Raw genomic sequence first — 25,430 nt, 5'->3', positions numbered from 1 at the left:
CGTAACGTAGGAGATACGCTAACTGAAGTGAGAGCACCCGCCCTATAATCCTGATCTCTCCCCCATCTGATTATTATGCGTTCAGGCCGTTAAAAAGTTCAGTGAAGGGTCAGATGAGGGTTGCAGCAGGTAGTTACGGAGTTACTCATGCGGCAGGACGAGTTGTTATACCAGTTATCTTCAAACTGATATGACGGTGGGATGATTTCGTCAACGCTCACGGCGATTTTGCCCGATTAGCCTACCGATTCTGAACTGTGCAGCCTTAAAACGGAACCTTTTTCATCGCATCTTATACTTGTTGCACCGACTACCCTAATGAGGTTCTTCACCTTCTACATCTACATGATTAGTCTGCAATTCACATTTAAGTGCTTGGCAGAGGGTTCATCGAACCACAATCATAATATCTCTCTACCATTCCACTCCCGAACAGCGCGCGGGAAAAACGAACACCTAAACCTTTCTGTTCGAGCTCTTGATTTCTCTTATTTTATTTTGATGAAGGTTGGGGTCAACAAAATACTTTCGCATTCGGAAGAGAAAGTTGGTGATTGAAATTTCGTAAATAGATCTTTGCTTTAATGACTTCCATCCCAACTCGCGTATCATATCTGCCACACTCTCTCCCCTGTTACGTGATAATACAAAACGAGCTGCCCTTTTTTGCACCCTTTCGATGTCCTCCGTCAATCCCACCTGGTAAGGATCCCACATCGCGCAGCAATATTCTAACAGAGGACGAACGAGTGTAGTGTAAGCTGTCCCTTTAGTGGACTTGTTGCATCTTCTAAGCGTCCTGTCAATGAAACGCAACCTTTGGGTCGCCTTCCCCACAATATTATCTATGTGGTCTTTCCAACTGAAGTTGTTCGTAATTTTAACACCCAGGTACTTAGTTGAATTGACAGCCTTGAGAATTATACTATTTATGGAGTAATCGAATTCCAACGGATTTCTTTTGGAACTCATGTGGATCACCTCACACTTTTCGTTATTTAGCGTCAATTGTCACCTGCCACACCTACAGCAATCTTTTCTAAATCGCTTTTCAAACTGATACTGGTCTTCGGATGACGTTACTAGACGGTAAATTACAGCATAATGTGCGAACAACCTAAGGGAACTGCTCAGATTGTCACCCAGATCGTTTATACAGATCAGGAACAGCAGAGGTCCCTGGACGCTTCCCTGGGGAACACCCGATATCACTTCAGTTTTACTCGATGATTTGCCGTCTATTACTACCTTAGTAATGCTTCGGTGTATGCTGATGTCACCGGCCATACGTGCTCATTACAGACGCTGAACATGACGGGTGTCGGCCTCCGCGAATTATCTGAGGACGCCCTTGGGAATCTCACGTCTCTCCGCACGCTGGACTTGCGGAATAACCACCTGGAGCGTCTGGATCCCGAGCTGTTCGACGACCTGGATGAGCTGAAGCAAGTCTACTTGTCAGGTAAGCAGAGCGCAGCTGCAGGCAGGCGCTACCGCGATGAAATTGTAACATCGTTCTAGGGTCATACTGAAAGTCGTAAGCAACCCTTTGCTATACATGAAATTTCAATGACCTAATAAAAACAACTGCATTATTATAAGCTACAGACTTTGCACTACGTGCTGATACATTCTGCCAACATTAATGTCTATTACATTGCCGTAGAAATGTTGGAACACGTCAGGCAATCCTGACCCTACGACTTACCTTAGAAAATAGATTAAGGAAAGGCAAACCTACGTTTCTAGGATTTGTAGACTTGGGGAAAGTTTTTGACAATAGAATACTCTCTTTCAAATTCTGAAGGTGGCAGGGGTTAACATACAGGGAGCGAAAGGCTATTTACTCTTTGTACAGAAACCAGATGGCAGTTATAAGAGTCGAGGGACATGAAAGGGAAGCAGTGGTTGGGAAGGGAGTGAGACAGCGTTGTACCCTATCCACGATGTTATTCAATCTGTATATTGATTCAAAATGGTTCAAATGACTCTGAGCACTATGGGACTTAACATCTGAGGTCATCAGTTCCCGAGAACTTAGAACTACTTAAACCTAACTAACCTAAGGACATCACACACATCCATGCCCGAGGCAGGATTCGAACCTGCGACCGTAGCAGTCGCGCGGTTCCGGACTGAAGCGCCTAGAACCGCTTGGCCACCGTGGCCGGCTCTGTATATTGAGCAAGCAGTAAAAGAAAAAAAAAGAAAAATTCGGAATAGGAATTGAAATCCACGGAGAAGAAATAAAAACTTTGAGGTTCGCCGATGACATTGTAATTATGTCAGAGACAGCAAAGGACCAGGAAGAGCAGTTGAACGGAATGGACAGTGTCATGAAAGGAGGATATAAGATGAACATCAACAAAAGCAAAACGAGGATAACGGAATGTAGTCGAATTAAATCGGGTGATGCTGCGGGAATTAGATTAGGAAATGAGACGCTTAAAGTAGTAAATGAGTTTTGCTGTTTGGGGAGCAAAATAACTGATGATGGTTGAAGTAGAAAGGATATAAAATGTAGACTGGCTATGGCAAGGAAAGCGTTTCTGAAGAAGAGAAATTTGTTAACATCGAATATAGATTTGTCAGGAAAACGTTTCTGAAAGTATGGAATGTAGCCATGTATGGAAGTGAAACGAGGACAGTAAATAGTTGAGACAAAAGAGAATAGAAGCTTTCGAAATGTGGTACTACAGAAGGATGCTGAATATTTGATGGTTAGATCACATAACTAATGAGGAGGTATTGAATAGAACTGGAGAGAAGAGAAATTTGTGACATAACTTGACAAGGAAAAGGGATCGGTTGGTAGGACATTTTCTGAGGCATCAAGGGATCACCAATTTAGTATTGGAGGGCAGCACGGAGGGTAAAAATCGTAGAGGGAGACCAAAAGATGAATACACTAAGCAGATTCAGAAGGATGTAGGTTGCAATAAGTACTGGGAGATGAAGACGCTTGCACAGGATAGAGTAGCATGGAGAGCTGCATCAAACCAGTCTCTGGACTGAAGACCACAACAACATTGCCGCTGGCTACATTTATCAATCAATATTTCCTTTCTGTAGTGTGTTGCCATTGAATCCATGATTAAAAATAAAAAAATTGGATTCTGGAAATCATTTCGGAGTTCACCATCCCTGTTGAGAGGTGTATATGGTCACCAGCCGTGTTAAGAGATGGGTTGCGAGCGTTGCCGTCGACTTTCTTGGAAGTGGGACCGAAATCCGTCTGTTGGAACCTCGCTCTGAAGTCAATCTTCGCTCGTACTAATCAGTAACTCGCGGAATAAGTGACAAAAGAATGTATTTCTCACAATATACGTATTTATTACTCGGGTAGTGACACCTTGCTATGCAAAACCTGATTAACAACAACCCGCTTCTCCTGTGTCTCACATCATCTCAGAGAAGCTCTTCATTCTAGGGAACTCCATAGCGCGGCGCACGCCGCTGCAGACCCCGAGACTTGTAAGTGTGATGACGTATGCACGTCGGGTGGTATTCTCGCTCGCGTCGCCGCATTATATCTCTGGAGCACCTCGAATATGACACCACAATATAAATGCGGAATAATATAAAATGCCTAACTAATTCCTTTTCAGGAATCCTACGTGTCACTGAGTACAATTACTCGGTTATTTGAAACGTCAAAGGTAAAGGCGTACTACCTACCCGTTTTGAAATTATAAAACAGTTCCGAACCCTTATACTGGACGCTTCGGTGGTGGGAAAATGAGCATCCAAAGTGAATCTTGTAGTGTTCACCCTCTACCTGCTTCCATATTAGCCAACAAAGGAAGTGTTCAGTTCACTAGAGAAGACAGTCATGTCACTGTGAATGATACCGCAACAAAATTGCAGTAGGAGATAGTGCAGAGTAGGGAATGATTCAGATATTGGATTGGAGTATCTTGTAAACGGAGAAGGGATAATTATATGTTAACAATATCCTACTTTCTTCGATGTATAAAAGTTACTTCAGAGTATTGAGAATATTTGTTGAAAAGTATGGAGGTAGGCAATTATGTCTGAAATAGATATTTCGGATAGGAGAGTTAAATCTTTATTAACAGAAGGGACAGCAGAACATCGAACGAGATAACATCTCTATTGATTTGATTAGAAAAATTATAAATGATCATGCAAAGTTAGCAGGAATTTTGAATAACATGGGATAGAGACAATAGTCAAGCAGTTCAAAAGAAAAATCACAGTAGTATATTGTGAGAGGAGCATAGTCACCTGATATTCTCATCTCTTCCACATCTGAAAGGAAGAAAATAACAAACTCTCTTAAAAGTAAAAGTTCATAGGGAGTTGATGCTATTTACATCAAAATTCTGAAAGATTGTTGACACGGTACAAGTACCTTAGTCTCTGAAATATGTAGTGCATCACTAAACCAGGGCACTCTTCCAGCGAATTTAAAGTAAACAGTTACTTGCAGTTTGTTTTTGTGATAGTAGTATCGTTAGAGCGCGACTGGATGCCTCTCCTGACGCCGCACCCTCCCCCCCCCCCCCTTCCTCCCACCTGTCTACATCTACTATATGGATACTCTGCAAATCACATTCAAGTGCCTGGCAGTGGGTTCATTGAACCACCTTCACAATTCTCTATTATTCCAAGTCCGCAGCTCGTGGTTGTGCGGTAGCGTCTCGCTTTCCACGCCCGGGTTCCCGGGTTCGATTCCCGGGGGGTCAGGGATTTTCTCTGCCTCGTGATGACTGGGTGTTGTGTGCTGTCCTTAGGTTAGTTAGGTTTAAGTAGTTCTGAGTTCTAGGGGACTGATGACCATAGCTGTTACGTCCCATAGTGCTCAGAGCCATTTGAACCATTTTTTTATTATTCCAATCTCGTATAGCGCGCGAAAAGAATGAACACCTATACCTTACCGTACGAGCTCTGATTCCCCTTATTTTATTGTGGTGATAGTTCCTCCTCATGTAGGTTGGTGTCAACAAAAAAGGGGAAAGTTGGTTATTGGAATTTGGTGAGTAGATTCCGTCGCAACGAAAACGCCTTTCTTTTAATGGTTTCCAGTCCAAATCCTGTATCATTTCTGTGACACTCTCTCCCATATTTCGCGATAATACAAAACGTGCTGCCCTTCTTCGCACTTTTTCGATTACTCCGTCAGTCGTATCTGGTAAGGATCCCACACGGCGCAGCAGTATTCTAAAAGAGAACGAACAAGCGTAGTGTAGGCAATCCCCTTAGTAGGTCTGTTACATTTTCTGTGTCCTGCCAATAAAACGCAGTCTTTGGTTAGCCTTCCCCACAACATTTTCTATGTGTTCCTTCCAATTTACGTTGTTCGTCTGCGTCTAGTGTCTAGTGTTATCCCGAGTGAAAGTGTGAGAAAGTCTTCGAAGTGTACGAATTGTGTAACTGAGGTTGGACGTCGTTACTAGTCCACCTAGTCGGATTTGGTTAACCGCCTGAGAGACATACAGCTTGGCCGGCATAGCGGATCTCGTCGTCAACTCGCCATGCGGGTTCGATCCGCGGCCGGCATGACACACTGAATCCTGCACCGGCGTGCTGATGCTCTCTCGTATCCAGGCGGGTATAAAGTAGTGCTTCATACTCATTTAAACTAGCAACGTGGTGGAAACAGTGACGTTCCTTAAATTTATCTAGGCGTCGGTGCCCAACCAGATGTAGACAGATATGGAAAGAACACAGAAACACAGGCAAGTAAACTTGACCACCAAAACTGGAAACAAGGTCGCTGATTCGTTAGTAAATAGGCTTTATCGAGAGAAAGAACTGGCACTAAATGCCCAGGAAACTCTTCCCGCCGATCTGTACTGAAGGGAATCATCGCATAGTGAAAGATAGTAGGACATACGATTGGCGTGGGTTCCATGAGCAGTTTTACTAAAATGGGGTAGGGTATGTGATCTCTGGACGTACTGCTATACCCCCACTGTCGAGGCTGTAGGGTAAGTTACGTGCAGCAGCTGCCAGATCGTATGTTCGTATGGCGTATATAGTCCATGCGCGATTTGTTTCGAGCGCTTTCGGAGCTCTGGCGGCGAAATACGTCCACACGTTTCGCTGTCGCCTCAGTTGTCACGCAGGCAATGTTACCCCACGGTCTGTAAGTCTGCAAGGCGTCCGCGACTGCATAAAGCGGCAGCTTTACGAGCTGCCCAAACTTACGACCGACACCGGCTGAGAGATATATTCGCAACGAGCCTGTGGCCCCTCTGAAATACACGACAGCGATCCAAACACACCGTCCCTGCCCACCTTAGCTGCGGTACATGGCGCTGGGAAGATTTCGCTCGTATACACACCACTTCTCCACTACATGCAGTTCATTGACAGAACCACTGTGACGCAGGTGAGGATTCTGAGGTAACACCTACACGGTCACATCGTCTTGAGCACGTAAACAGTCGGAGGCCCTGTTTTGGTGCAAATGTAGTAAATGAAGCTCTTCATTTAAAAATTCACGTCCTCTTGATTGTAACAAACAATATTGTGTAAGTGTCCTGTACAAGTTTGTAGGACCACTTAGCTATAATGTAAATGAATGCGCTACAAGAAGATAGGCATTTCAGATGAACAGAGCAGGTGACGTCACGTACGGGGCTAGAAGACAATTACTTCGAGGCATTCGCGTGTTTATGTTAAATATCTTTCATTGTCATTATTGCCTCATGACGACGTTATACCCCCAAACATGTTGCAAGATTAAATGATTTAACCAAGTTGACAACAAATTGTGATTGCTAACGATAACTGTTACTAAATTTTAATAAACAGTAGCCACTGAACAATGGCTAAAATGGGACGATTTTTTCAGTGATATTTTCTGAATATTTTGACGCAATGAACCGTTTTCTCCGGTGACTCGCCACTGAGTAATAATTATCATTTATTGTGTTTGTTATCCTAGTTACCTCTTCTCTGAAAACGCTATAATAATTCTGAAAATTTTTTTTGTAATATGCAGTCTCCAAAATATACAACACAGCCCTCAGTCGGCTATCAAAGTACTTTGATGTGGTTTCCATCGTTGCAGTTCAGCAGGGCGTCGATGTGTAATTTCTTAATTAAATGCAGTGAGCGCATACACCAGGTTTATGTCTGCCAAATCTGCGTAAGCGAACCTCTCCACGTCGCTGTGTACCACCGTTAACGAATAACTGATAATGACGGAAAAACAAGCCAGCGACTTAACGGATCAGTACTGAAGGCTGCCTTGGGGGGTAAAGAGTAAAGCGAGCGCTACTGTTCCAACACCAAGTATCATTAGTGACTGAAACAAGTTCGTTTTTACACAAGACACAAAGTACGTATCCTCTGCGTTTGCACTGTCGTGCAGATCTTTTCAGTGCAATATAGATACAAAGCTAAACGGAGGTAAGAAATTTAACGAAATGCACTGTAACGAGCAACCGGAAACTGCAGGTGTCTGATACCAAATTATTCAGGAAATATCACTGAAAAACTTCAGAAATTTAGTAATTGAGTTTGGGAAGGTTTACTGACATCTCTGAACAATCAAAGGGACTGTGTCTATGATACAATAGCCACAGTCAACGTCTATCTTCAGGAACTCTGGGAACCGGTGTGATGCAAACCTTTTTTTTTTATGTGTGTATATCAGCATCGAACGGAACAGGGGATCCTGCTTGAAACCCAGCCATAGTTGCTTTGATTAAATGAAAAGATATGGTTCCAGAGACATTTTCTAGTCACAAACACACACACACACACACACACACACACACACACACACACTCTGACTGAAGCATATGGGTAGCATATCTGCCTAGTCAGCAGTAGGTTTGGGTTCAAATACCAGCCTTGGTACAAATTTTCATTCATCCCTTGTACACCAGGAATTAAATCAGACACGGAATTTTTTGGACAGATGGTGTATGTCCTTTTTCCACTTAATTTAATGTTTCCAGAATGAGATTCTCACTCTGCAGCGGAGTGTGCGCTGATATTAATTTAATGTTGCCTCTGTCACCTGAAAGCTTTCATCATCGCCCATACCATGAGTGAATTCAGGCTCGACTAATTTCTACCTCTGTAGGCTTGTGACAGCTGGAGCACTGGTGCATTAAGGTCTTTGAACCGAGTGCATTAATATTGGTGAAGCGATCTTTTGCCGTTCTGCTTCTGACCGTAAGTGGGATAGTGCACATGCTATTTCAGTCGGTTTCTAGAGATCGCTATGATCCACCTCAGCTGTGTGCGGAGCTGCACGCTGTTGTATACTGAGAAGTACCATGCAGAAAAGTTGACTCACGTAGCTCGTTTTGCTACTTTCAATCGCCAATATTGCAGTCTCATTGTCATTGAGAGTTTTTAGGTCTGTTAAATCACACAGACATTACGTGGATACCGAATTGGTAAGGATCAGTACTACGGGTGTAGAGCAGGGACGACCCAAGTTCCTCGGCGTACCTTGGGCCTAAGGACTGATAAATACGTGTATGTAACAATGTTAAACTGACGTAGTTGCATCACAGCACCCTGGTAGATGTTCCATTTGTTTTTTGTTGGTACTTAATTCTTTGGTCTAGAGGTAGCGTCTTTGATTAGTAATCAAAATGTCCTCAGACCTAGATTCGAAACCCACCACCGCTTAAATTTTGATTAACAATCAGCATTGGCACCGAGGACTTCCGGCACCCTCATTTTGCCAACGACCTTGTCAAAGAGGGCTGAAGAGTGGACGTGTGGACAGAGCTTCAGGGCACTCTCTTGTCCTTGGGATAGGAAACTGCTCCTAAAGGCTGAAGAATCAGCGATGATTAACGGCATGTGGATGCAGAAGGCAATAGAGACCACCGCATTAAAGATACGTAATGTGTATCCACAGGCCATCTGGCCTGTAATTGAGAAAGTGTCTCTCCATTGGCAAAAGATTCCGGAATAGTCCCCCACTCTGATCTACGGAAGTGGACTGCCAAACGGGCGGTGACCATGGAAAAAAGATCGAATAATCAACAAAAGGATAACGTTCTACAAGTCATGGCGTGAAATGACAGAAGCTTCAACTTCGTATGGAAGCTAGAAAATCTGAAAACGGGAAATGCAAAGGCTCAATCTAGATATAGTAGAGATCAGTGATATGAAATGGAAAGAAGACAAGGATTTCTGGTCAGGTGAGTATAATAGATTTCAGCTATCAGTCGTCTTTTTTTAATTTTATTGGCAGATCTAGATTTCAGCTATAAAGTAGCTGTTCTCAATGCGCTATCATTTATGATCAATGCATGTAATGCCTGTTGGTCGGGCTTCATCCACAGTTCATTGAATACTCAATGAAGCAATTCTGAGACCTCTGGCGGCAGACGGCAGCAAATATGTAGACATGAGGAATAAACATGTAAGCGGTAATAACGTTTATTTTATTTAAAAATCTTTAAGAGATTTCACACGAAAAGATCGATGGCATTACTTTTCACACGGCCTCGTACCCTCTATAAATTAGCGTTTCACCATTCAGTGTAGCTCCTTTTCCAAATTTTGCGTTCCCAGCGTTACAAGAAGTCGTTTTCACGATAACCAGCAAGGAACTCACCTGCAGAATCCTTGGAATATATGCGTCGAATCCTTTCTTGCAAAGTGGTCCACAACCCCGAGTGAAAAACCATAGCCCCCTAGAACTACGGCAACACTGAGTCGTTTCTGTAGAATAGTAACCAAAACCACGTCATGTGATTGGAAGTGGTGGACCCCCTAAGCCCACTTTAAACGCCACAGATCTTATCTGACCTAACGGATTTTTAATTATGTAGTGTTCCACACCAGACTGTGAATGAAAAGCACTGTTCGAGATCGGTCCACAAGCCGACAAGGTCAGCAGATACAGAGGTCGTGAAGAAACTTGATTGATGATGCACTTATTTTTGCTGGACCTTCTCTGGTTCAGCGTGGCGCATTATCCTCTCGACTGACGATGACCTGCTTCAGTTTCGCAGTGTGTCAGGGTTCGCTTACGCCACCCATTCTGCTGATCAGTTGACCTCATTCCGGTGCTCGTTTAGATGGATCCAATTTGCATCGCAAATGTGCTATAATTTCTCGGTCGGGCGGAGACAATTACGGCGTAGATTTATAGCTGCGACCGCAGGTCAGTGCTCTCTCGCCAAGGAGTCCGCCTTATAACTGTCGTGTAGTGGGTGCTTGCAATCGAGTAGTGGCGATACGTCCGAGTGTTCTCTCGAAGCATGCAATGAACGTTTTATCAACACATCGTGCAACATACTCTGCACGAAATTGCCGTAAAACGAGAAATCGGAATCCTTGAATTCTCTAGTATCAATCAGGAAAATATGTAATTTAAAGCTGAGAAACTACGTCATAAAAACTCATTACTTGTTATGTGAAGGGTCGTTCTAGTTTCTAGTCCACTTCCTATGCATGTAATAGACGTACGTTTTGATGGCCCGAGTGCGAATGGAACAATCTATATCTATTCATGATGGTCAGTCTCGAAGACGACAGAATGACAGAAATCTCAATATCATGCTTTACAAGCAGTTTTATTAGTGAAAATATTCTCAAAGACATTCGTGGGGCGTTTAGGTGTATAGGTGTATAAATAAACATCTGGAACGACAATAAGTATCTTTCGAACGAATGTATTAGATGCTTGAACCAAGATGGAATAAAAGAAATATTGAGGTTATGTAATAAAACATATTACAGTGGCGAATGGGCTGAGGACTTTCTGACAACAGTAATGATTCCATTACCGAGAAAACAAGGAACCAAGAAATGCAGTGAGCACAGGACAATCAGCCCCATTTCACATGCAGCCAAAGTGATGTTAAGAATAATTAATAAGAGACCTCAAAAAGTAATGGAGGAGAATCTTGACGAGGAGAAGTTAGGCTTTAGACGGAATACGGGCAGCAGAGATGCAATCGGGCTCCTACGAATATTTTCAACCTCTACTTGGAAAATATGATTGACCACTGCTCATTATGTGACAAAGAAGTAGAAATTGGAGGAAGAAGAGTAGGGTGTTTGAGGTTTGCTTATGAGATGGTCCTTCTAGCCACAGGGGAAAAAGAATTACAGGATTTGGTGGACTAAATTGAAGCTAACGGAAAGAATTATGGAATGAAAATTAACACAAAGAAAACAAAAGTATTGGCACTAGGAGGAAATAAAGAAATAAAAATTACGATGAATGGAGAAATATTAGAACAGGGGCAAAATGTTAAGTATCTTGGAATCAGGATAGACACCGACTGGAAATGCTCCACAGAAATTAAAACAAGGATAGAAATGCAAAAGAATTTTCTGGAGCAGTCTGGACAGAAAACACTGGAAGAGACTCATAAAATGTCTTGTATGGAGTGTTCTTCGGTATGGCGCTGAAACGTGGACTTTGAAGAAGAAAGACAGAGAAAGGCTGGAGGCTTTTGAGATATGGACATGGCGGAAGATGGAAAGGATAAGTTGGATGGACAGAGTAAAAAATGAAGAGGTACTGAGTACAGTGGGAGAGAAAAGACAGTTACTAGATGTAATAAAAATAAGAAAAAAAGTTGGATTGGGTATATATTAAGGAAAAATGATGGATTGATAAAAACAATTTTAGAAGGTTATGGAGAAGGGAAAAGGAAACGAGGAAGGAAGAGATTTCAGGTACAGGATGACGTGATGGGCGGTACAACTTACAGCGGCCTTAAGAAGGAAGCAATGGATCGCAGAAAATGGAGAGGCAAAGGAGCTGCTATTGTAGCAGAAAACTGTTGATCAGAACGAATAATTGTGGTTTTTGTGTAGGTTGTGAATTGGGATTAAGAGGATATCTCGAAATTTAAACTTTTTCTAATGTTTTCGTTCTGAATGACAAAGTAATTTATTACATCGACAGTAGAGCATAACTTAAATGTAGGCAAAATTCCACATTTAATCATCAATGAAAGAAAATTCCTCTCCCTTGCAGGATCTTTTAGTCATCAAACAAATGGAAAAATTTTATCCACACACAAGCGAAAATATCCATTGTTAGTCTATTGTGCGACTGGCAATCCATCACTGGAACATCTAAATATCTAGGAGTATCAGAGTGGAGCGATTTAATGAGAAATCTTATTTTCCCTTAACTTATCTCGTCTGTCAAGGGACCGGCATGTTAATCGGGATATGGCGATATTAGTGGTAAAGGGCGTTCAGATGCTTGTAATTTAATGTAGAATGGTCATATTAAACTAGCTGTCGGATACATCAGACTGGGAGTTACTGGAAGACTAGAAGAATGCTCCTTGTGTGGCAGAGTAAGGGGGTGCGGTGACGTCAGTCCTCTCAATCAGGAATGCCTTGTTTGGCTCTCCTATTATGCTGTTTATCTTCTCGCTGCTTCGACCATCATGGATTATTTTACTTTAAAAGTAACAGAATGCTTTACTTCGTCTACTTTGTGCTCCCTGATTTCCATTTTAAGTTTATCCCTAATCTCATTTCTATTACTCCTCATTGCTCTCAGCAAATCTGATCATTGATATCCTTTCACCCTGAATTTTAATCCCAGTCTTGAACCCTTCTTTTATTTCAGTCAGTGTTTCTTCGCTGTATATATCGGGCAGTAGGGCCGAAAGACTACATTCCTGTCTTGCAGCCGTTTTAACAGAACACTTCGTTCTTGGTTTTCCATTACTTTCAAAAAAAAAAAAAGATGTTCAAATGTGTGTGAAATCCTAAAGGACCAAAGTGCTGACGTCATCGGTCCCTAGTCTTACACACTACTTAAATGAAGTTAAACTAAATTATGCTAAGAACAACACACACACACACACACACACACACACACACACACACACACACGAGGGAGGGCAAGAACATCCGGCGGGTGGGGCCACGCAGTCCGTGACATGGCATCTCAAACCGCACGGCCACCTCGCATGGCCCTTCTTACTTTCCCGTCTTATGTATATGCCTATTTCGCACCCGTATCTCAATCCTTCACTGTGTCAAACGCATTTTACAGGTAAACAAATCCTATGGGCGTGTCTTGATCTTCCTTCAGTCTTGCTTCCATTATCACGCGCAACGTCAGAACTCCCTCTCTGGTTCCTTTGCCTTTCCGAAAACCAAACTGATCGTCATCTTATGTGTCCTCGATTTTATTTTCCATTCTCCTGTATGTTGTTCCTGTTAGAAACTTCGGTGCATGAGCTGTTACGTTTGCTGTGCGGTAGTTTCACACTAATTGCGTGTTTATCTTTGGGATTGTGTGATTGCAATTTTTCCAAAATGCCGATGGTATGTCTCCTGTTTCATAGATTCTACACACCAACTTGAATAGAGGTTTGGTTTCCACATCCTCCAATGATTTCAGAAATTTCGAAGCAATGTGTCCTATCTTTTCTGCCTTATTTGATCGCAAATCTTCCAAAGATAGTCCGACACTAATACCGGATTCCCTACATCTTCCACATAGACTTCCGTTCCTTCTTTTATCATCTCATCAGACAGTTTCTTCCCGTCGTTTAGGGCTTCAGTGTACTCATTTACTCTCACCTATGCGATTGACAGTGGAATTCCCATTTCAGTCTTAATGTCGAAGCCGTTGCTTTTACTTTCGTGAAGGTTGTTTTGATTGTTCTACATGCTAAGCCTCTCTCTTCGACGACTATTTCTTTTTCCATTTTTCTTGGAGCCATTTCATCATGGCTTCCCCTCACCTCCTACTTATTTCAATCCTATGCAACTTATACTTGTGTATTATTATCTTTTCTTGAACATTTTTGTACTTCCTTCTTAGGACAATATGATGAAAAATTTCTTCTCGTACCCAAGGTTTCCTCGCAGTTATCTTCGTTGTACGTACATTTTTTCTGCTTAGCTTCGGTAAGTATATATTTGGAGATGTGTGTTCCTCTTCAACTGAACTGTCTGCAGTAGAATTCATAATCACAGTATCTGCAACCTTAGAGAACTCAAACGCATCTCATCATTCTTTAATACATCAATATCTCACTTCTTCCCACATTCATTTGCTCGGACTGTCTATAAGCTCTAGTATACTCTCCTTTACTGAATTGTGATCCGGGTCTGTATCTACTCCTGGACGCGCCTTAGAATCCAGTATCTCATTTCAGAATATATCTGAGGCAATGATGTAATCTAGATGAAATATTTCTGTACTTCTGGGAATTTTCCTAGTATAGGTCATCCTCCTGTGATTTTTTAACAGTACGCTATATGATCAAAATTATCCGGACACCTGGCTGAAATGACTTACAAGTTCGTTGAGCTCTCGAAGTCAATATGATGTTGGCCCACTCTTAGCCTTTATGGCAGCTTCCACTCTCGCAGGCATACGTTCAATTACAAGATGGAAGGTTTCTTGGGGAACGGCAGCCCATTCGTCGCGGGGTGCTGCACTGAGGAGAGTTATCGATGTCTGTCGGTGAGGCCTGGCACGAAGTCGGCATTCCAAAACATACCAAAGGTGTTATATAGGATTCAGGTTAGGACTCTGTGCAGGCCAGTTCATTACGGGTATGTTATTGTCGTGTAACCACTCCGTCACAGGCAGTGCATTATGAACAGGTGCTCGATCGTATTCAAAAGTCGGAAGCAAGGAAGTGCTTAAAACTTCAATGTAGGCCTGTGCAAGTCCCCTCCATGAAAAACACCACCACACCATAACACCACCGCCTCCGAATTTTACTGTTGGCACTACACATGCTGGGAGATGACGTTCACCGGGCATTCGCCACACCAGCAGCCTGCCATCGGATCACCACATTGTGTGCCGTGATTCGTCGCTCCACACAACGTTTTCCCGCTGTTCAATCGTCATATGTTTACGCTCCTTACACCAAGCGAGTAGTCGTTTGGCATTTACCGGCGTGATGTGTAGCTTATGAGCAGCCGTTCGACCATGAAATCCAAGTTTTCTCACCTCCCGCCTAACTGTCACAGTTCTTGCAATGGATCCTGATGCAGACTGGAATCCCTGTGTGATGGTCTGGATACATGTCTGCCTATTACACATTACGACCCTCCTCAACTGTCGGCGGTCTCTTTCAGTCAACAGACGAGGTCGGCCCGTTCGCTTTTGTGCTGTATGTGACCCTTCACGTTTCCACTTCACTATCACATCGAAAAGAGTGGACCTAGGGATGTTTTGGAGTGAGGAAATCTCGTGTACAGACGTATGGCACAAGTGACACCCAGTCACCTGACGGAGTCCGTGAGTTTCGCGAAGCCTGCTGAGATCACTGATATAGAGTACCTGGCAGAAGGTGTCAGCACAATGCACCTAACATGAAAAACGTATGTTTTTGGGGCTGTCCGGACTAGTTGAATCTTCTAGCAGATTTCATTTAGTCCTTTTCCTGTCTCATTCTTGTTATGAAGCCCATATTCCTCAGTAACTCTGTCTTCTATTCCTAACCGTACCACCGCGTTCAGTCCTCCCGGATTATTAGACTTTCGTCACATCTCACGCACTGAATCACTCGTTCTGTATCCTCGTATACTTTCCCTACTTATTCATCTTGTGCTTGTGACATTGGCACGTGCAGCTCGACAATTGTTTTTGGCGTTGTTTTGCTGTCGAGTCTAAAGAGAACAACCCAGTAGGAAATTTTTAACAGTAATTCATTCTCTATGCTACATTCCTGTTGATAACGAAACCTAATCCCGTTACACCATTTCCAGCTACTGTTGACATTACCGTACATTCATCGGACGGGAAATTCTTATGTTGTTTCCATTTCATTTCACCAGTCGCCAATATATATGGACTGAGCGTACATTTTCAGGTTTTATCGCTTCCCTGCTACTTTTAAATTTCTGGCGTTCCACGCTCCGACTAGTAAAAAAAAAATCCCTTTCATTGGTTATTGAGTCTTTTTCTCGTAGTTACTTCCCGCTTGGAAGTCCCTTCCTGGAGACCGGAATGGGGGTTTATACGTAATCTCTTGCAAATCATCAAGACTTTTTTTCAATTACAGGCCTCACATGTCTTGTGGATACACATCATTTGTCTTTAATGGAGTGGTTTCCGTTGACTTCTGTATCCTTATGCCATTTATCATTGCTGATTATTCTGCCATTTAGGGACAGTTCCTACCGAGAACAAGAGCTTGCTCTGAAAATCGGTCTGCTTCCTCGACCACTTTGATCGGGCCATTGACAGATTGAGAGAGACTCCTTATAGCGGGTGTCTCTGGTTGCCATTAACGACGATTTTTATTCCGAATTTAATCTGAGGCTGGAATCGGATCCGGGACGTAGGACATTTTGATTATTAGTCAAGGAAGATTACCCTAGACGTCGGGGTTTACATACACTTTCTAAAGAAATCCCTTGGTGATAAACTGGATGAAGTAACTACCTAACAAGAGCATAAAGGAATCACGGTTCATTCCAAAGCGAACTCGTTCAAGAGATATACATGAGTTTGGGTTGCGCGGTGTCCTTTTACTGTAATGTTCCTATTTCTGTCATTTGATTTTAGTGTTCTCATCGCTGCAGCTCGTAAAGCTCTCTGGATGAACGCTAAGAGAAGAGAAGTTTGGAAACCAACGACACATAGCATAATATGTTCTCAGCATTTTCGAGAAGGCGACATAGGCCGACATACAGCTTCGTTAGCCCGTATTAAGGAAAATGTTGGATTACGAAAGCAGCCTTATCACATCATATACTTCACTTCTTGGTTATTAGAAGCGTATAACAAAAAGAAAGTTACATTCACTAGGTGAAGTGCTTCGTATTACTGGATCAAATATTCGTTTAAGGTCAGAACACACACCTGATTATGCCTTCCTGCCGCACTGTAACATTTTCTGTTGGAAACAACTGTTGCGTATACACGACAGAAGTCCATACAAGAAGTAGTCGTAAGCAGTAGTCTTCTAATGCTTTGGCGCATCTAAGGTGGCGGCGCCGGCTTTAAAGCAACTTAAGTCTGGAGCGCCATCTCCCTTTATTATACTCTACTGGCTGGTTTTGCGTGTTACTACTGCGCCACCAACCGCGCGACCGCTAAGGTCGCAGTTTCGAATCCTGCCTCGGGCATGGATGTGTGTGATGTCCTGAGGTTAGTTAGATATAAGTAGTTCTAAGTTCTAGGGGACTGATGACCTCAGCAGTTATGTCCCATAGTGCTCAGAACCATTTGAACTGTGCCATCTTTGTCGGTGGAGGCGTAATAAAAGAATGCAAGAACATAATCGATTATGGGAAACTTGATTAGAGAGTGAATAACTTCAAAAGCAATAGAAAAGACATAAAGGAGAGAGAGAGAGAGAGAGAGAGAGAGAGAGAGAGAGAGAGAGAGAGAGAGAGAGAGAGAGAGGAGGATGAGAGTGAATATGAAGATTTGTTTTTCTGTTCGACGATAAAAAAGTTATTTTTGGTGTTGTAACCCTGAATACAGCAACTGTTTCTTCATCTCATACTTAAATTCATAAATTTAGAAGTCAATGAAATGAAATGTCGTGTGACGAGGGCCTCCCGTCTGGTAGACCGTTCGCCTGGTGCAAGTCTTTCGATTTGACGCCACTTCGGCGACTTGCGCGTCGATGGGGATGAAATGATGATGATTAGGACAACACAACACCCAGTCCCTGGGCGGAGAAAATCTCCGACCGAGCCGGGAATCGAACCCGGGCCTTTTGGATTGACAGTATGTCGCGCTGACCACTCAGCTACCGGGGGCGGACTAGAAGTCAATAAAGTTTGTGTACTCAGAGAAACTTGTAAATCTACACAAAATTTCTAGATTGCGATCAGGTCAAAAGGCAATTTTCATGTTTGACCGAGGAACTGAATAATTTTAATTTGACATCAAAAACCTACGTACTTTTGTAATTCGACGTTCTCATGAATTCTGTGTTTTATATCCCCAAATAAATGAAATATTCGGCCCTTAATGCGTCGAAAAAATTTTGAAATTTGTGATACGTTCTATGGGACCAAACAGCTAAGGCCATCAAATTCAAAATGGCTCTGAGCACTATGGGACTCAACTGCTGTGGTCATCAGTCCCCTAGAACTTAGAACTACTTAAACCTAACTAATCTAAGGACATCACACACATCCATGCCCGAGGCAGGATTCGAACCTGCGACCGTAGCAGTCGCACGGGTCCGGACTGCGCGCCTAGAACCGCGAGACCACCACGGCCGGCGCTAAGGCCATCGGTCCCTAGGTTTACACACTACTGAATCTAACTTAAACTAACTTACGCTAAGAACAGCAGACACACCCATGCCCAAGCGAGGACCCGAACCTTCGACGGAGGAAGCCGCGTGAACCGCGGCAAGGTGCCCCAGACCACGTGGCTACTGCGTCGAAAACTGGAGCTCGTTGCGATGTAAATTATTTAGCCTTATTTGCTGCTCGTCATCTGCACCACGGTGGTTGTTGTGTACGACTCTCTCTCTCTCTGTGTCAGGTAACAGGTGGGACTGCGCGACGGCCGACCTGACGTGGTTGCTGGGCGACGACGGAGCGATCGTCAAGGACCGCGACGCCATGCGCTGCGGAGACGCCAACTTCACGGAGCGGCCAGTCGTGCGAGTCATGTACTTCATCAAGGTAACGACGGCCGGAGAAGTTCCGTCCGTTTTTCACATTAGCTTTGATATTACTTATAACTGACTGGAAGAGCATTGAAGGTAAGATGACCTACGTAGTGCATTACCATGCGTTGGTTTCATCGAGCAGAGGTACGGCTCTCCTACCCAGCGTGCAATCTGAATCAAGGTGCTACATCATTTTTTTTTTCTCTCACAAATGAAGCATTACCAAAAGCAACCATACATTCGTGGGCAAAGGGAAAGAAATTGTAATATAGCTCCTAATAACACCAATTATTGTAATATTCTTGCTTGATCGCTTTTGTTTGCGTATAGCATACGTCCTCATAATCTCTGTGACAAGAAAGAGAACGACCGAGAAGTAGTTTTACGCAAAGAATAGAATTATATATGCCGTATTCTCGACATACTGTTGGCTGGGACACCTACCAATACACTTTATACACTCCTGGAAATTGAAATAAGAACACCGTGAATTCATTGTCCCAGGAAGGGGAAACTTTATTGACACATTCCTGGGGTCAGATATATCACATGATCACACTGACAGAACCACAGGCACATAGAGACAGGCAACAGAGCATGCACAATGTCGGCACTAGTACAGTGTATATCCACCTTTCGCAGCAATGCAGGCTGCTATTCTCCCATGGAGACGATCGTAGAGATGCTGGATGTAGTCCTGTGGAACGGCATGCCATGCCATTTCCACCTGGCGCCTCAGTTGGACCAGCGTTCGTGCTGGACGTGCAGGCCGCGTGAGACGACGCTTCATCCAGTCCCAAACATGCTCAATGTGGGACAGATCCGGAGATCTTGCTGGCCAGGGTAGTTGTCTTACACCTTCTAGAGCACGTTGGGTGGCACGGGATACATGCGGACGTGCATTGTCCTGTTGGAACAGCAAGTTCCCTTGCCGGTCTAGGAATGGTAGAACGATGGGTTCGATGACGGTTTGGATGTACCGTGCACTATTCAGTGTCCCCTCGACGATCACCAGAGGTGTACGGCCAGTGTAGGAGATGTCTCCCCACACCATGATGCCGGGTGTTGGCCCTGTGTGCCTCGGTCGTATGCAGTCCTGATTGTGGCGCTCACCTGCACGGCGCCAAACACGCAAACGACCATCATTGGCACCAAGGCAGAAGCGACTCTCATCGCTGAAGACAACACGTCTCCATTCGTCCCTCCATTCACGCCTGTCGCGACACCACTGGAGGCGGGCTGCACGATGTTGGGGCGTGAGCGGAAGACGGCCCAAGGGTGTACGGGACCGTAGTCCAGCTTCATGGAGACGGTTGCGAATGGTCCTCGCCAATACCCCAGGAGCAACAGTGTCCCTAATCTGCTGGGAAGTGGCGGTGCGGTCCCCTACGGCACTGCGTAGGATCCTACGGTCTTGGCGTGCATCCGTACGTCGCTGCGGTCCGGTCCCAGGTCGACGGGCACGTGCACCTTCCGCCGACCACTGGCGACAACATCGGTGTACTGTGGAGACCTCACGCCCCACGTGTTGAGCAATTCGGCGGTACGTCCACCCAGCCTCCCGCATGCCCACTCTACGCCCTCGCTCAAAGTCCGTCAACTGCACATACGGATCACGGCATGCTACCAGTGTTAAAGACTGCGATGGAGCTCCGTATGCCACGGCAAACTGGCTGCCACTGACGGCGGCGGTGCAGAAATGCTGCGCAGCTAGCGCCATTCGACGGCCAACACCGCGGTTCCTGGTGTGTCCGCTGTGCCGTGCGTGTGATCATTGCTTGTACAGCCCTCTCGCAGTGTCCGGAGCAAGTATGGTGGGTCTGACACACCGGTGTCAATGTGTTCTTTTTCCATTTCCAGGAGTGTATAATGAGATTTTCACTCTGCAGCGGAGTGTGCGCTGATATGAAACTTCCTGGCAGATTAAAACTGTGTGCCGAACTGAGACTCAAACTCGGCGCCTTTGCCTTTCTCGGGCAAGTGCTCTACCATCTACCCAAGTACAACTTATGACCCGTCCTCCCAGCTTCAATTCTGCCAGTACCTCGTCTCCTATGTTCCAAACTTCAGAGAAGCTCTTCTGCGAACCTTGCAGAACTAGCAGTCCTGGAAGATAGGATATTGCCGGCCGCGGTGGTCTCGCGGTTATGGCGCTCAGTCCGGAACCGCGTGATCGCTACGGTCGCAGGTTCGAATCCTGCCTCGGGCATGGATGTGTTTGATGTTCTTAGGTTAGTTAGGTTTAAGTAGTTCTAAGTTCTAGGGGACTGATGACCATAGATGTTAAGTCCCATAGTGCTCTGAGCCATTTGAACCATTTTTTTGAAGAAAGGATACTGTGAAGACATGGCTTAGCCACAGCCTAACGGATGTTTCCATAATGAGATTTTTCACTCTGCAGTGGAGTGTGCGGTGATATGAAACTTGCGGCACACCGTTTTAATCTGCCAGGGAGTTTCAATACACTTTATGAATAATATACTTGTTTCTTGTTTTGTAAATAAACCGCCTTTTCCTGCTGCCACTTCATTAATTTTTCCCACACGTGTTTCGCCTTTTTCTTGTTCTAAGGCATTATCAGGGGGATAGTTTGCTGATCTGAATTTCCTATCATATGGTTTGGAGGTCACACTACCACTTTATTACGGACATATAAACACAACTTAGAGTTCTGACGTTTTTCACACTGTTCACCATGTTTCTCCTTCTTTTATGTGGTGTACTATTGTTCTTTTTCCACTCGATATAACTATTTCTTCGGACACTGCTTTTAACAACGTATTACAAAACAAGTATTTCTGTTCTCGTTGTGGAGGATGGCCACGCAAACAGAATTGTTAATATACGATATAGTCTGTAGAGACAACGACTTGGGAAGCGATCGTGACGATTGCGTGCTAGGGGATGGCATGAGGATGGTATTATGTACAGGAGCCGGTAGCCAGTAGCCAAAATTGAAAAAGATAGCGACTACAGACTAAAACCTATATAATTATCAATTCATATACGCATATGAAATAAAAGAAGATGATACGCGCTATCTCGTCAGCTTTTTGTGTACGGCAGTGTGTAGTAGACTAATGCTAGCTTCTTTCTATACGATATACTGCCATTTCTTCTTTTTATTCTCACCTCACGGATTCTGTCGATAGCGTAGGGCAAAACACGAGAAAGTTCTGTGATGCGGGCGTGAGAACCACGTTTCTGAGATTCTCTGGCCATTTGCCAAGGCGACAAGGATTTGCAGCTCGTAAGACATCTTTTATAATAGACATTTTAGAAAACCTTTCACAGGTACATTTGTCACAGCTTTTATTAAAACTAACTTCTTACAAAAAGTTTTAAAAGGTCTTCAGTAGGATAATACGGGGCCTACGGGGTGTGAACCTCTGAGAGGGCTTGGTCACCTTAGCGCAGCTGAACACCACAAACGTGAAGGTTGTGCCGGCCTCTTAAGTAAGCTCGGGTGGGACGCTAACGAAACTTCAGCAAGGAAAGATACCAAACATGAACTGGTCGCCAAAAAAAAATTATCGCTTGGCCAACTGTGGTTTTCAGAAACTTCTAACCATTCTCAAGTCGTCGCTCACTGACTCTCCCGCCCGCTGTCTGACTTGGTCTGCTTATCAGAATGATACTAGGTATTTAGTAAATTCGAAGGTACCTCTCTCGTTTCTCGCCTCATCAGGCAATGTCTATGACATCAAAGTCAATTTTTAATTTAATCTGCAATTGAAGTCTCACGCAGTGCTCCTGAAGATAGTGTCTGTCTTGGTGTACTGCTACGAGAGTGAAGGTTTGAGTGATAATGTGTTGGGCGGCGTTGCAGGCGATGCAGGAGAAGTGCCCCGGCAACTGCACGTGCTGGATGGGGTACGTGGCGCCCACCAAGGAGGGCTTCCTGCTGCCCATCATCACTGTGGACTGCAGCGGCCGCGGACTCACGCAGCTGCCGGAGGACATCCCGGAGAACACCACCACGCTTATCCTCACCGGCAACAAGGTCAGCCCGAGCGCCCTCTGCTATCCGAAACCCAGGCCGCACGCTCACACTTTCAAAACACTTCATAGTACACTACTGGCCATTAAAATTGCTACACCAAGATGATGACGTGCTACAGATGCGAAATTTAACCGACAGGAACAAGGTGCTGTGATATACAAATGATTAGCTTCCCAGAGCATTCACACAAGGTTGGCGCCGATGGCGACATCTACAACGTGCTGATATGAGGAAAGTTGACCGGCGTTGCCTGGTGAAACGTTGTTGTGATGCCTCGTGTTAGGGGGAGAAATGCGTACCATCACGCTTCCGACATTGATAAAGGTCGGATTGTAGCCTATCCCGATTGCGGTTTATCGTATCGCGACATTGCTGCTCGCGTTGCTTGACATCCAATGACTGTTAGCAGAATATGGAATCGATGGGGTCAGGAGGGTAATACGGAACGCCGTGCTGGATCCCAACGGCCTCGTATCACTAGCAGCCGAGATGACAGGCATCTTATCCCCATGGCTGTAACGTATCGTGCAACCACATCTCGATCCCCGAGTCAACAGATGGGGACGTTTGCAAGACAACAACCATCTGAACGAATGGTTCGACGACGTTTTCAGCAGCATGGACTTCAGCTCGGAGACCATAGCTGCGGTTACCCTTGACGCTGCATCACAGACAGGAGCGCCTGTGATGGTGCACTCAACGACGAACCTGGGTGCACGAATGGCAAAACGTCAGTTTTTCGGACGAATACCGGTGCTGTTTACAGCATCATGATGGTCGCATCCGTATTTGGTGACATCGATGTGAACGCACATTGGAAGCGTGTATTCGTCATCGCTATACTGGCGTGTCACCCGGCGTGATGGTATGGGGTGCCATTCGTTACACGTCTCGGTCACCTCTTGTTCGCATAGACAGCACTTTGTACAGTGCACGCTACATTTCAGATGTGTTACGACCCGTGGATCTATCCTCCATCGATCCCTGCGAAACCCTACATTTCAGCAGCATAATGCACGCCCGCATATTACAGGTCCTGTACGGGCCTTTCTGGATACTGGCCAGCACATTCTCCAGATCTCTCACCATAGGAAAACGTCTGGTCAATGGTGGCCGAGCAATTGGCTCGTCACAATACGCCAGTCACTACTCTTGATGAACTGTGGTATCGTGTTGGAAACTGCATGGGCAGCTGTACCTGTACACGCCATCCAAGCTCTGGTGGACTCAATGCCCAGGCATATCCAGGCCTTTATTACGGCCAGAGGTGGTTGTTCTGGGTACTTATTTCTCAGGATCTATGCACCCAAGTTACGCGAAAATGGAGTTCTAGTATAATATATTTGTCCAATGAATACCCGTTTATCATATGCATTTCTTCTTGCTGTAGCAATTTTAATGGCCTGTAGTGTATAACGTCATTACAACTTCTACTTGGTATCACTTCTACCGGCACAGGATGTTTCTTTGCAGCCTCCTATTGTTATTTTATTTCTCATAATAGGGTTATATTCGCTCAACTTGTCAATAAGACAAAGAGATGCTAGTTACTGACTCGGCAACGTATACTGGTGGGCCAAAATACAGTGTTCATCGACAGACAGAATGTCACCTGATTGCGCTTCTGACATTATCTGATAAGGAATGTATACGAGGTGTGACAATAAAGTGATGAGACTGATTTTCTTTTCAAGATGTTGCAACCCTGCAGGCTTTCACCTTGGTCTATAAACTGTTTCTAGTCCAAGCAGCACATCGATGCAACTGCTCAGTCGTGAGCTGTGCTGTAATACGTTAACACGTGGTTGTGGCTATCGTCATGGAAATGGAACCGCATAATATTGCGCAACGATTTGCCAGTTTCTTTCGCGTTAAATTGGATGATAACGCGTAGACAACTTACGTTAAGCTTCAGAAGGCTTTTGGAGAGGAGGTTATGTCAAGAGCTCAAGTTTTTCGTTGCCATAAAATCTTCAGTGAAGGCAGAACGAATGCTGAAGATGAACAACGCAGTGGACTACCATCAACCTCACTGACAGATGTCAACTTGACCAGGGTGCGTGAACTCGTACTATCTGATCGAAGTTTGTCCGTGAAAATGTTTGCAGAAGAAAACATCAATCGAGAAACGGTTTTTTTAATAAGAAATGAAGATCTTGGCATAAGAAAGATTTGTACAGAAATGGTCCCCAAAAATCTCACACCACAATAGCGAGAATTTTTGACCCATATTATCAGTGGTGATGAAAGTTAGTATTTTCAGTATGATCCAGAGACAAAACGCTGAAGTTAGCAATGGTGCTCAAGGGGATCACCTAGACCAAAAAAAGCTCTCATGTCAAAGTCAAAAGTGAAATGCATGCTTGTGTGCTTCTTTGATTCCAAGGGAATCATAAAGATTGGTTGCCTCCTGGACAAACAGTTAACCAATATTACTTCAAAGAAACTTTAGAAAGACTTCGTAAAAGAGTTCTTCACGACCGTGCCAACATTGCTGATAATTGGATTCTGCATCACGATAATGCGCCATCCCATGCTGCTCTGTCAGTACAGCAATCGCCGGCCGCGGTGGTCTAGCGGTTCTAGGCGCTCAGTCCGGAACCGCGCGACTGCTACGGTCGCAGGTTCGAATCCTGCCTCGGGCATGGATGTGTGTGATGTCCTTAGGTTAGTTAGGTTTAAGTAGTTCTAAGTTCTAGGGGACTGATGACCACAGATGTTAAGTCCCATAATGCTCAGAGCCATTTGAACTCTGAAGTACAGCAATTTTTAATCTCAAAACAAATTTCAGTACTACCACAGCCTCCTTATTCAACAGATATCGGTCTGTGTGACTTTTTTCTATTTCTAAGAGTCAAAACGGCAGTCAAGGGACAACATTT

At 44.4% G+C, this 25,430-nt stretch overlaps 1 protein-coding gene across 1 annotated transcript in view; it reads left to right on the top strand.

Annotated features, from left to right (window-relative positions):
* LOC126336470 (protein singed wings 2) overlaps positions 1-25,430 on the top strand; it is a 375,279-nt gene that overhangs the window by 316,508 nt on the left and 33,341 nt on the right. The window contains exons 4-6 of the mRNA XM_050000213.1: positions 1,303-1,462; positions 18,416-18,558; positions 22,375-22,548. Coding sequence (XP_049856170.1) covers positions 1,303-1,462; positions 18,416-18,558; positions 22,375-22,548 — 477 coding nt within the window. The remainder of the gene's footprint in view (positions 1-1,302; positions 1,463-18,415; positions 18,559-22,374; positions 22,549-25,430) is intronic.

Source organism: Schistocerca gregaria, chromosome 1 (assembly GCF_023897955.1).
Source record: "Schistocerca gregaria isolate iqSchGreg1 chromosome 1, iqSchGreg1.2, whole genome shotgun sequence".
NCBI lineage: Eukaryota > Metazoa > Arthropoda > Insecta > Orthoptera > Acrididae > Schistocerca > Schistocerca gregaria.
Note: the sequence above shows the minus strand (reverse complement) of the source record. Positions and strands in the feature narration are given on the sequence as shown.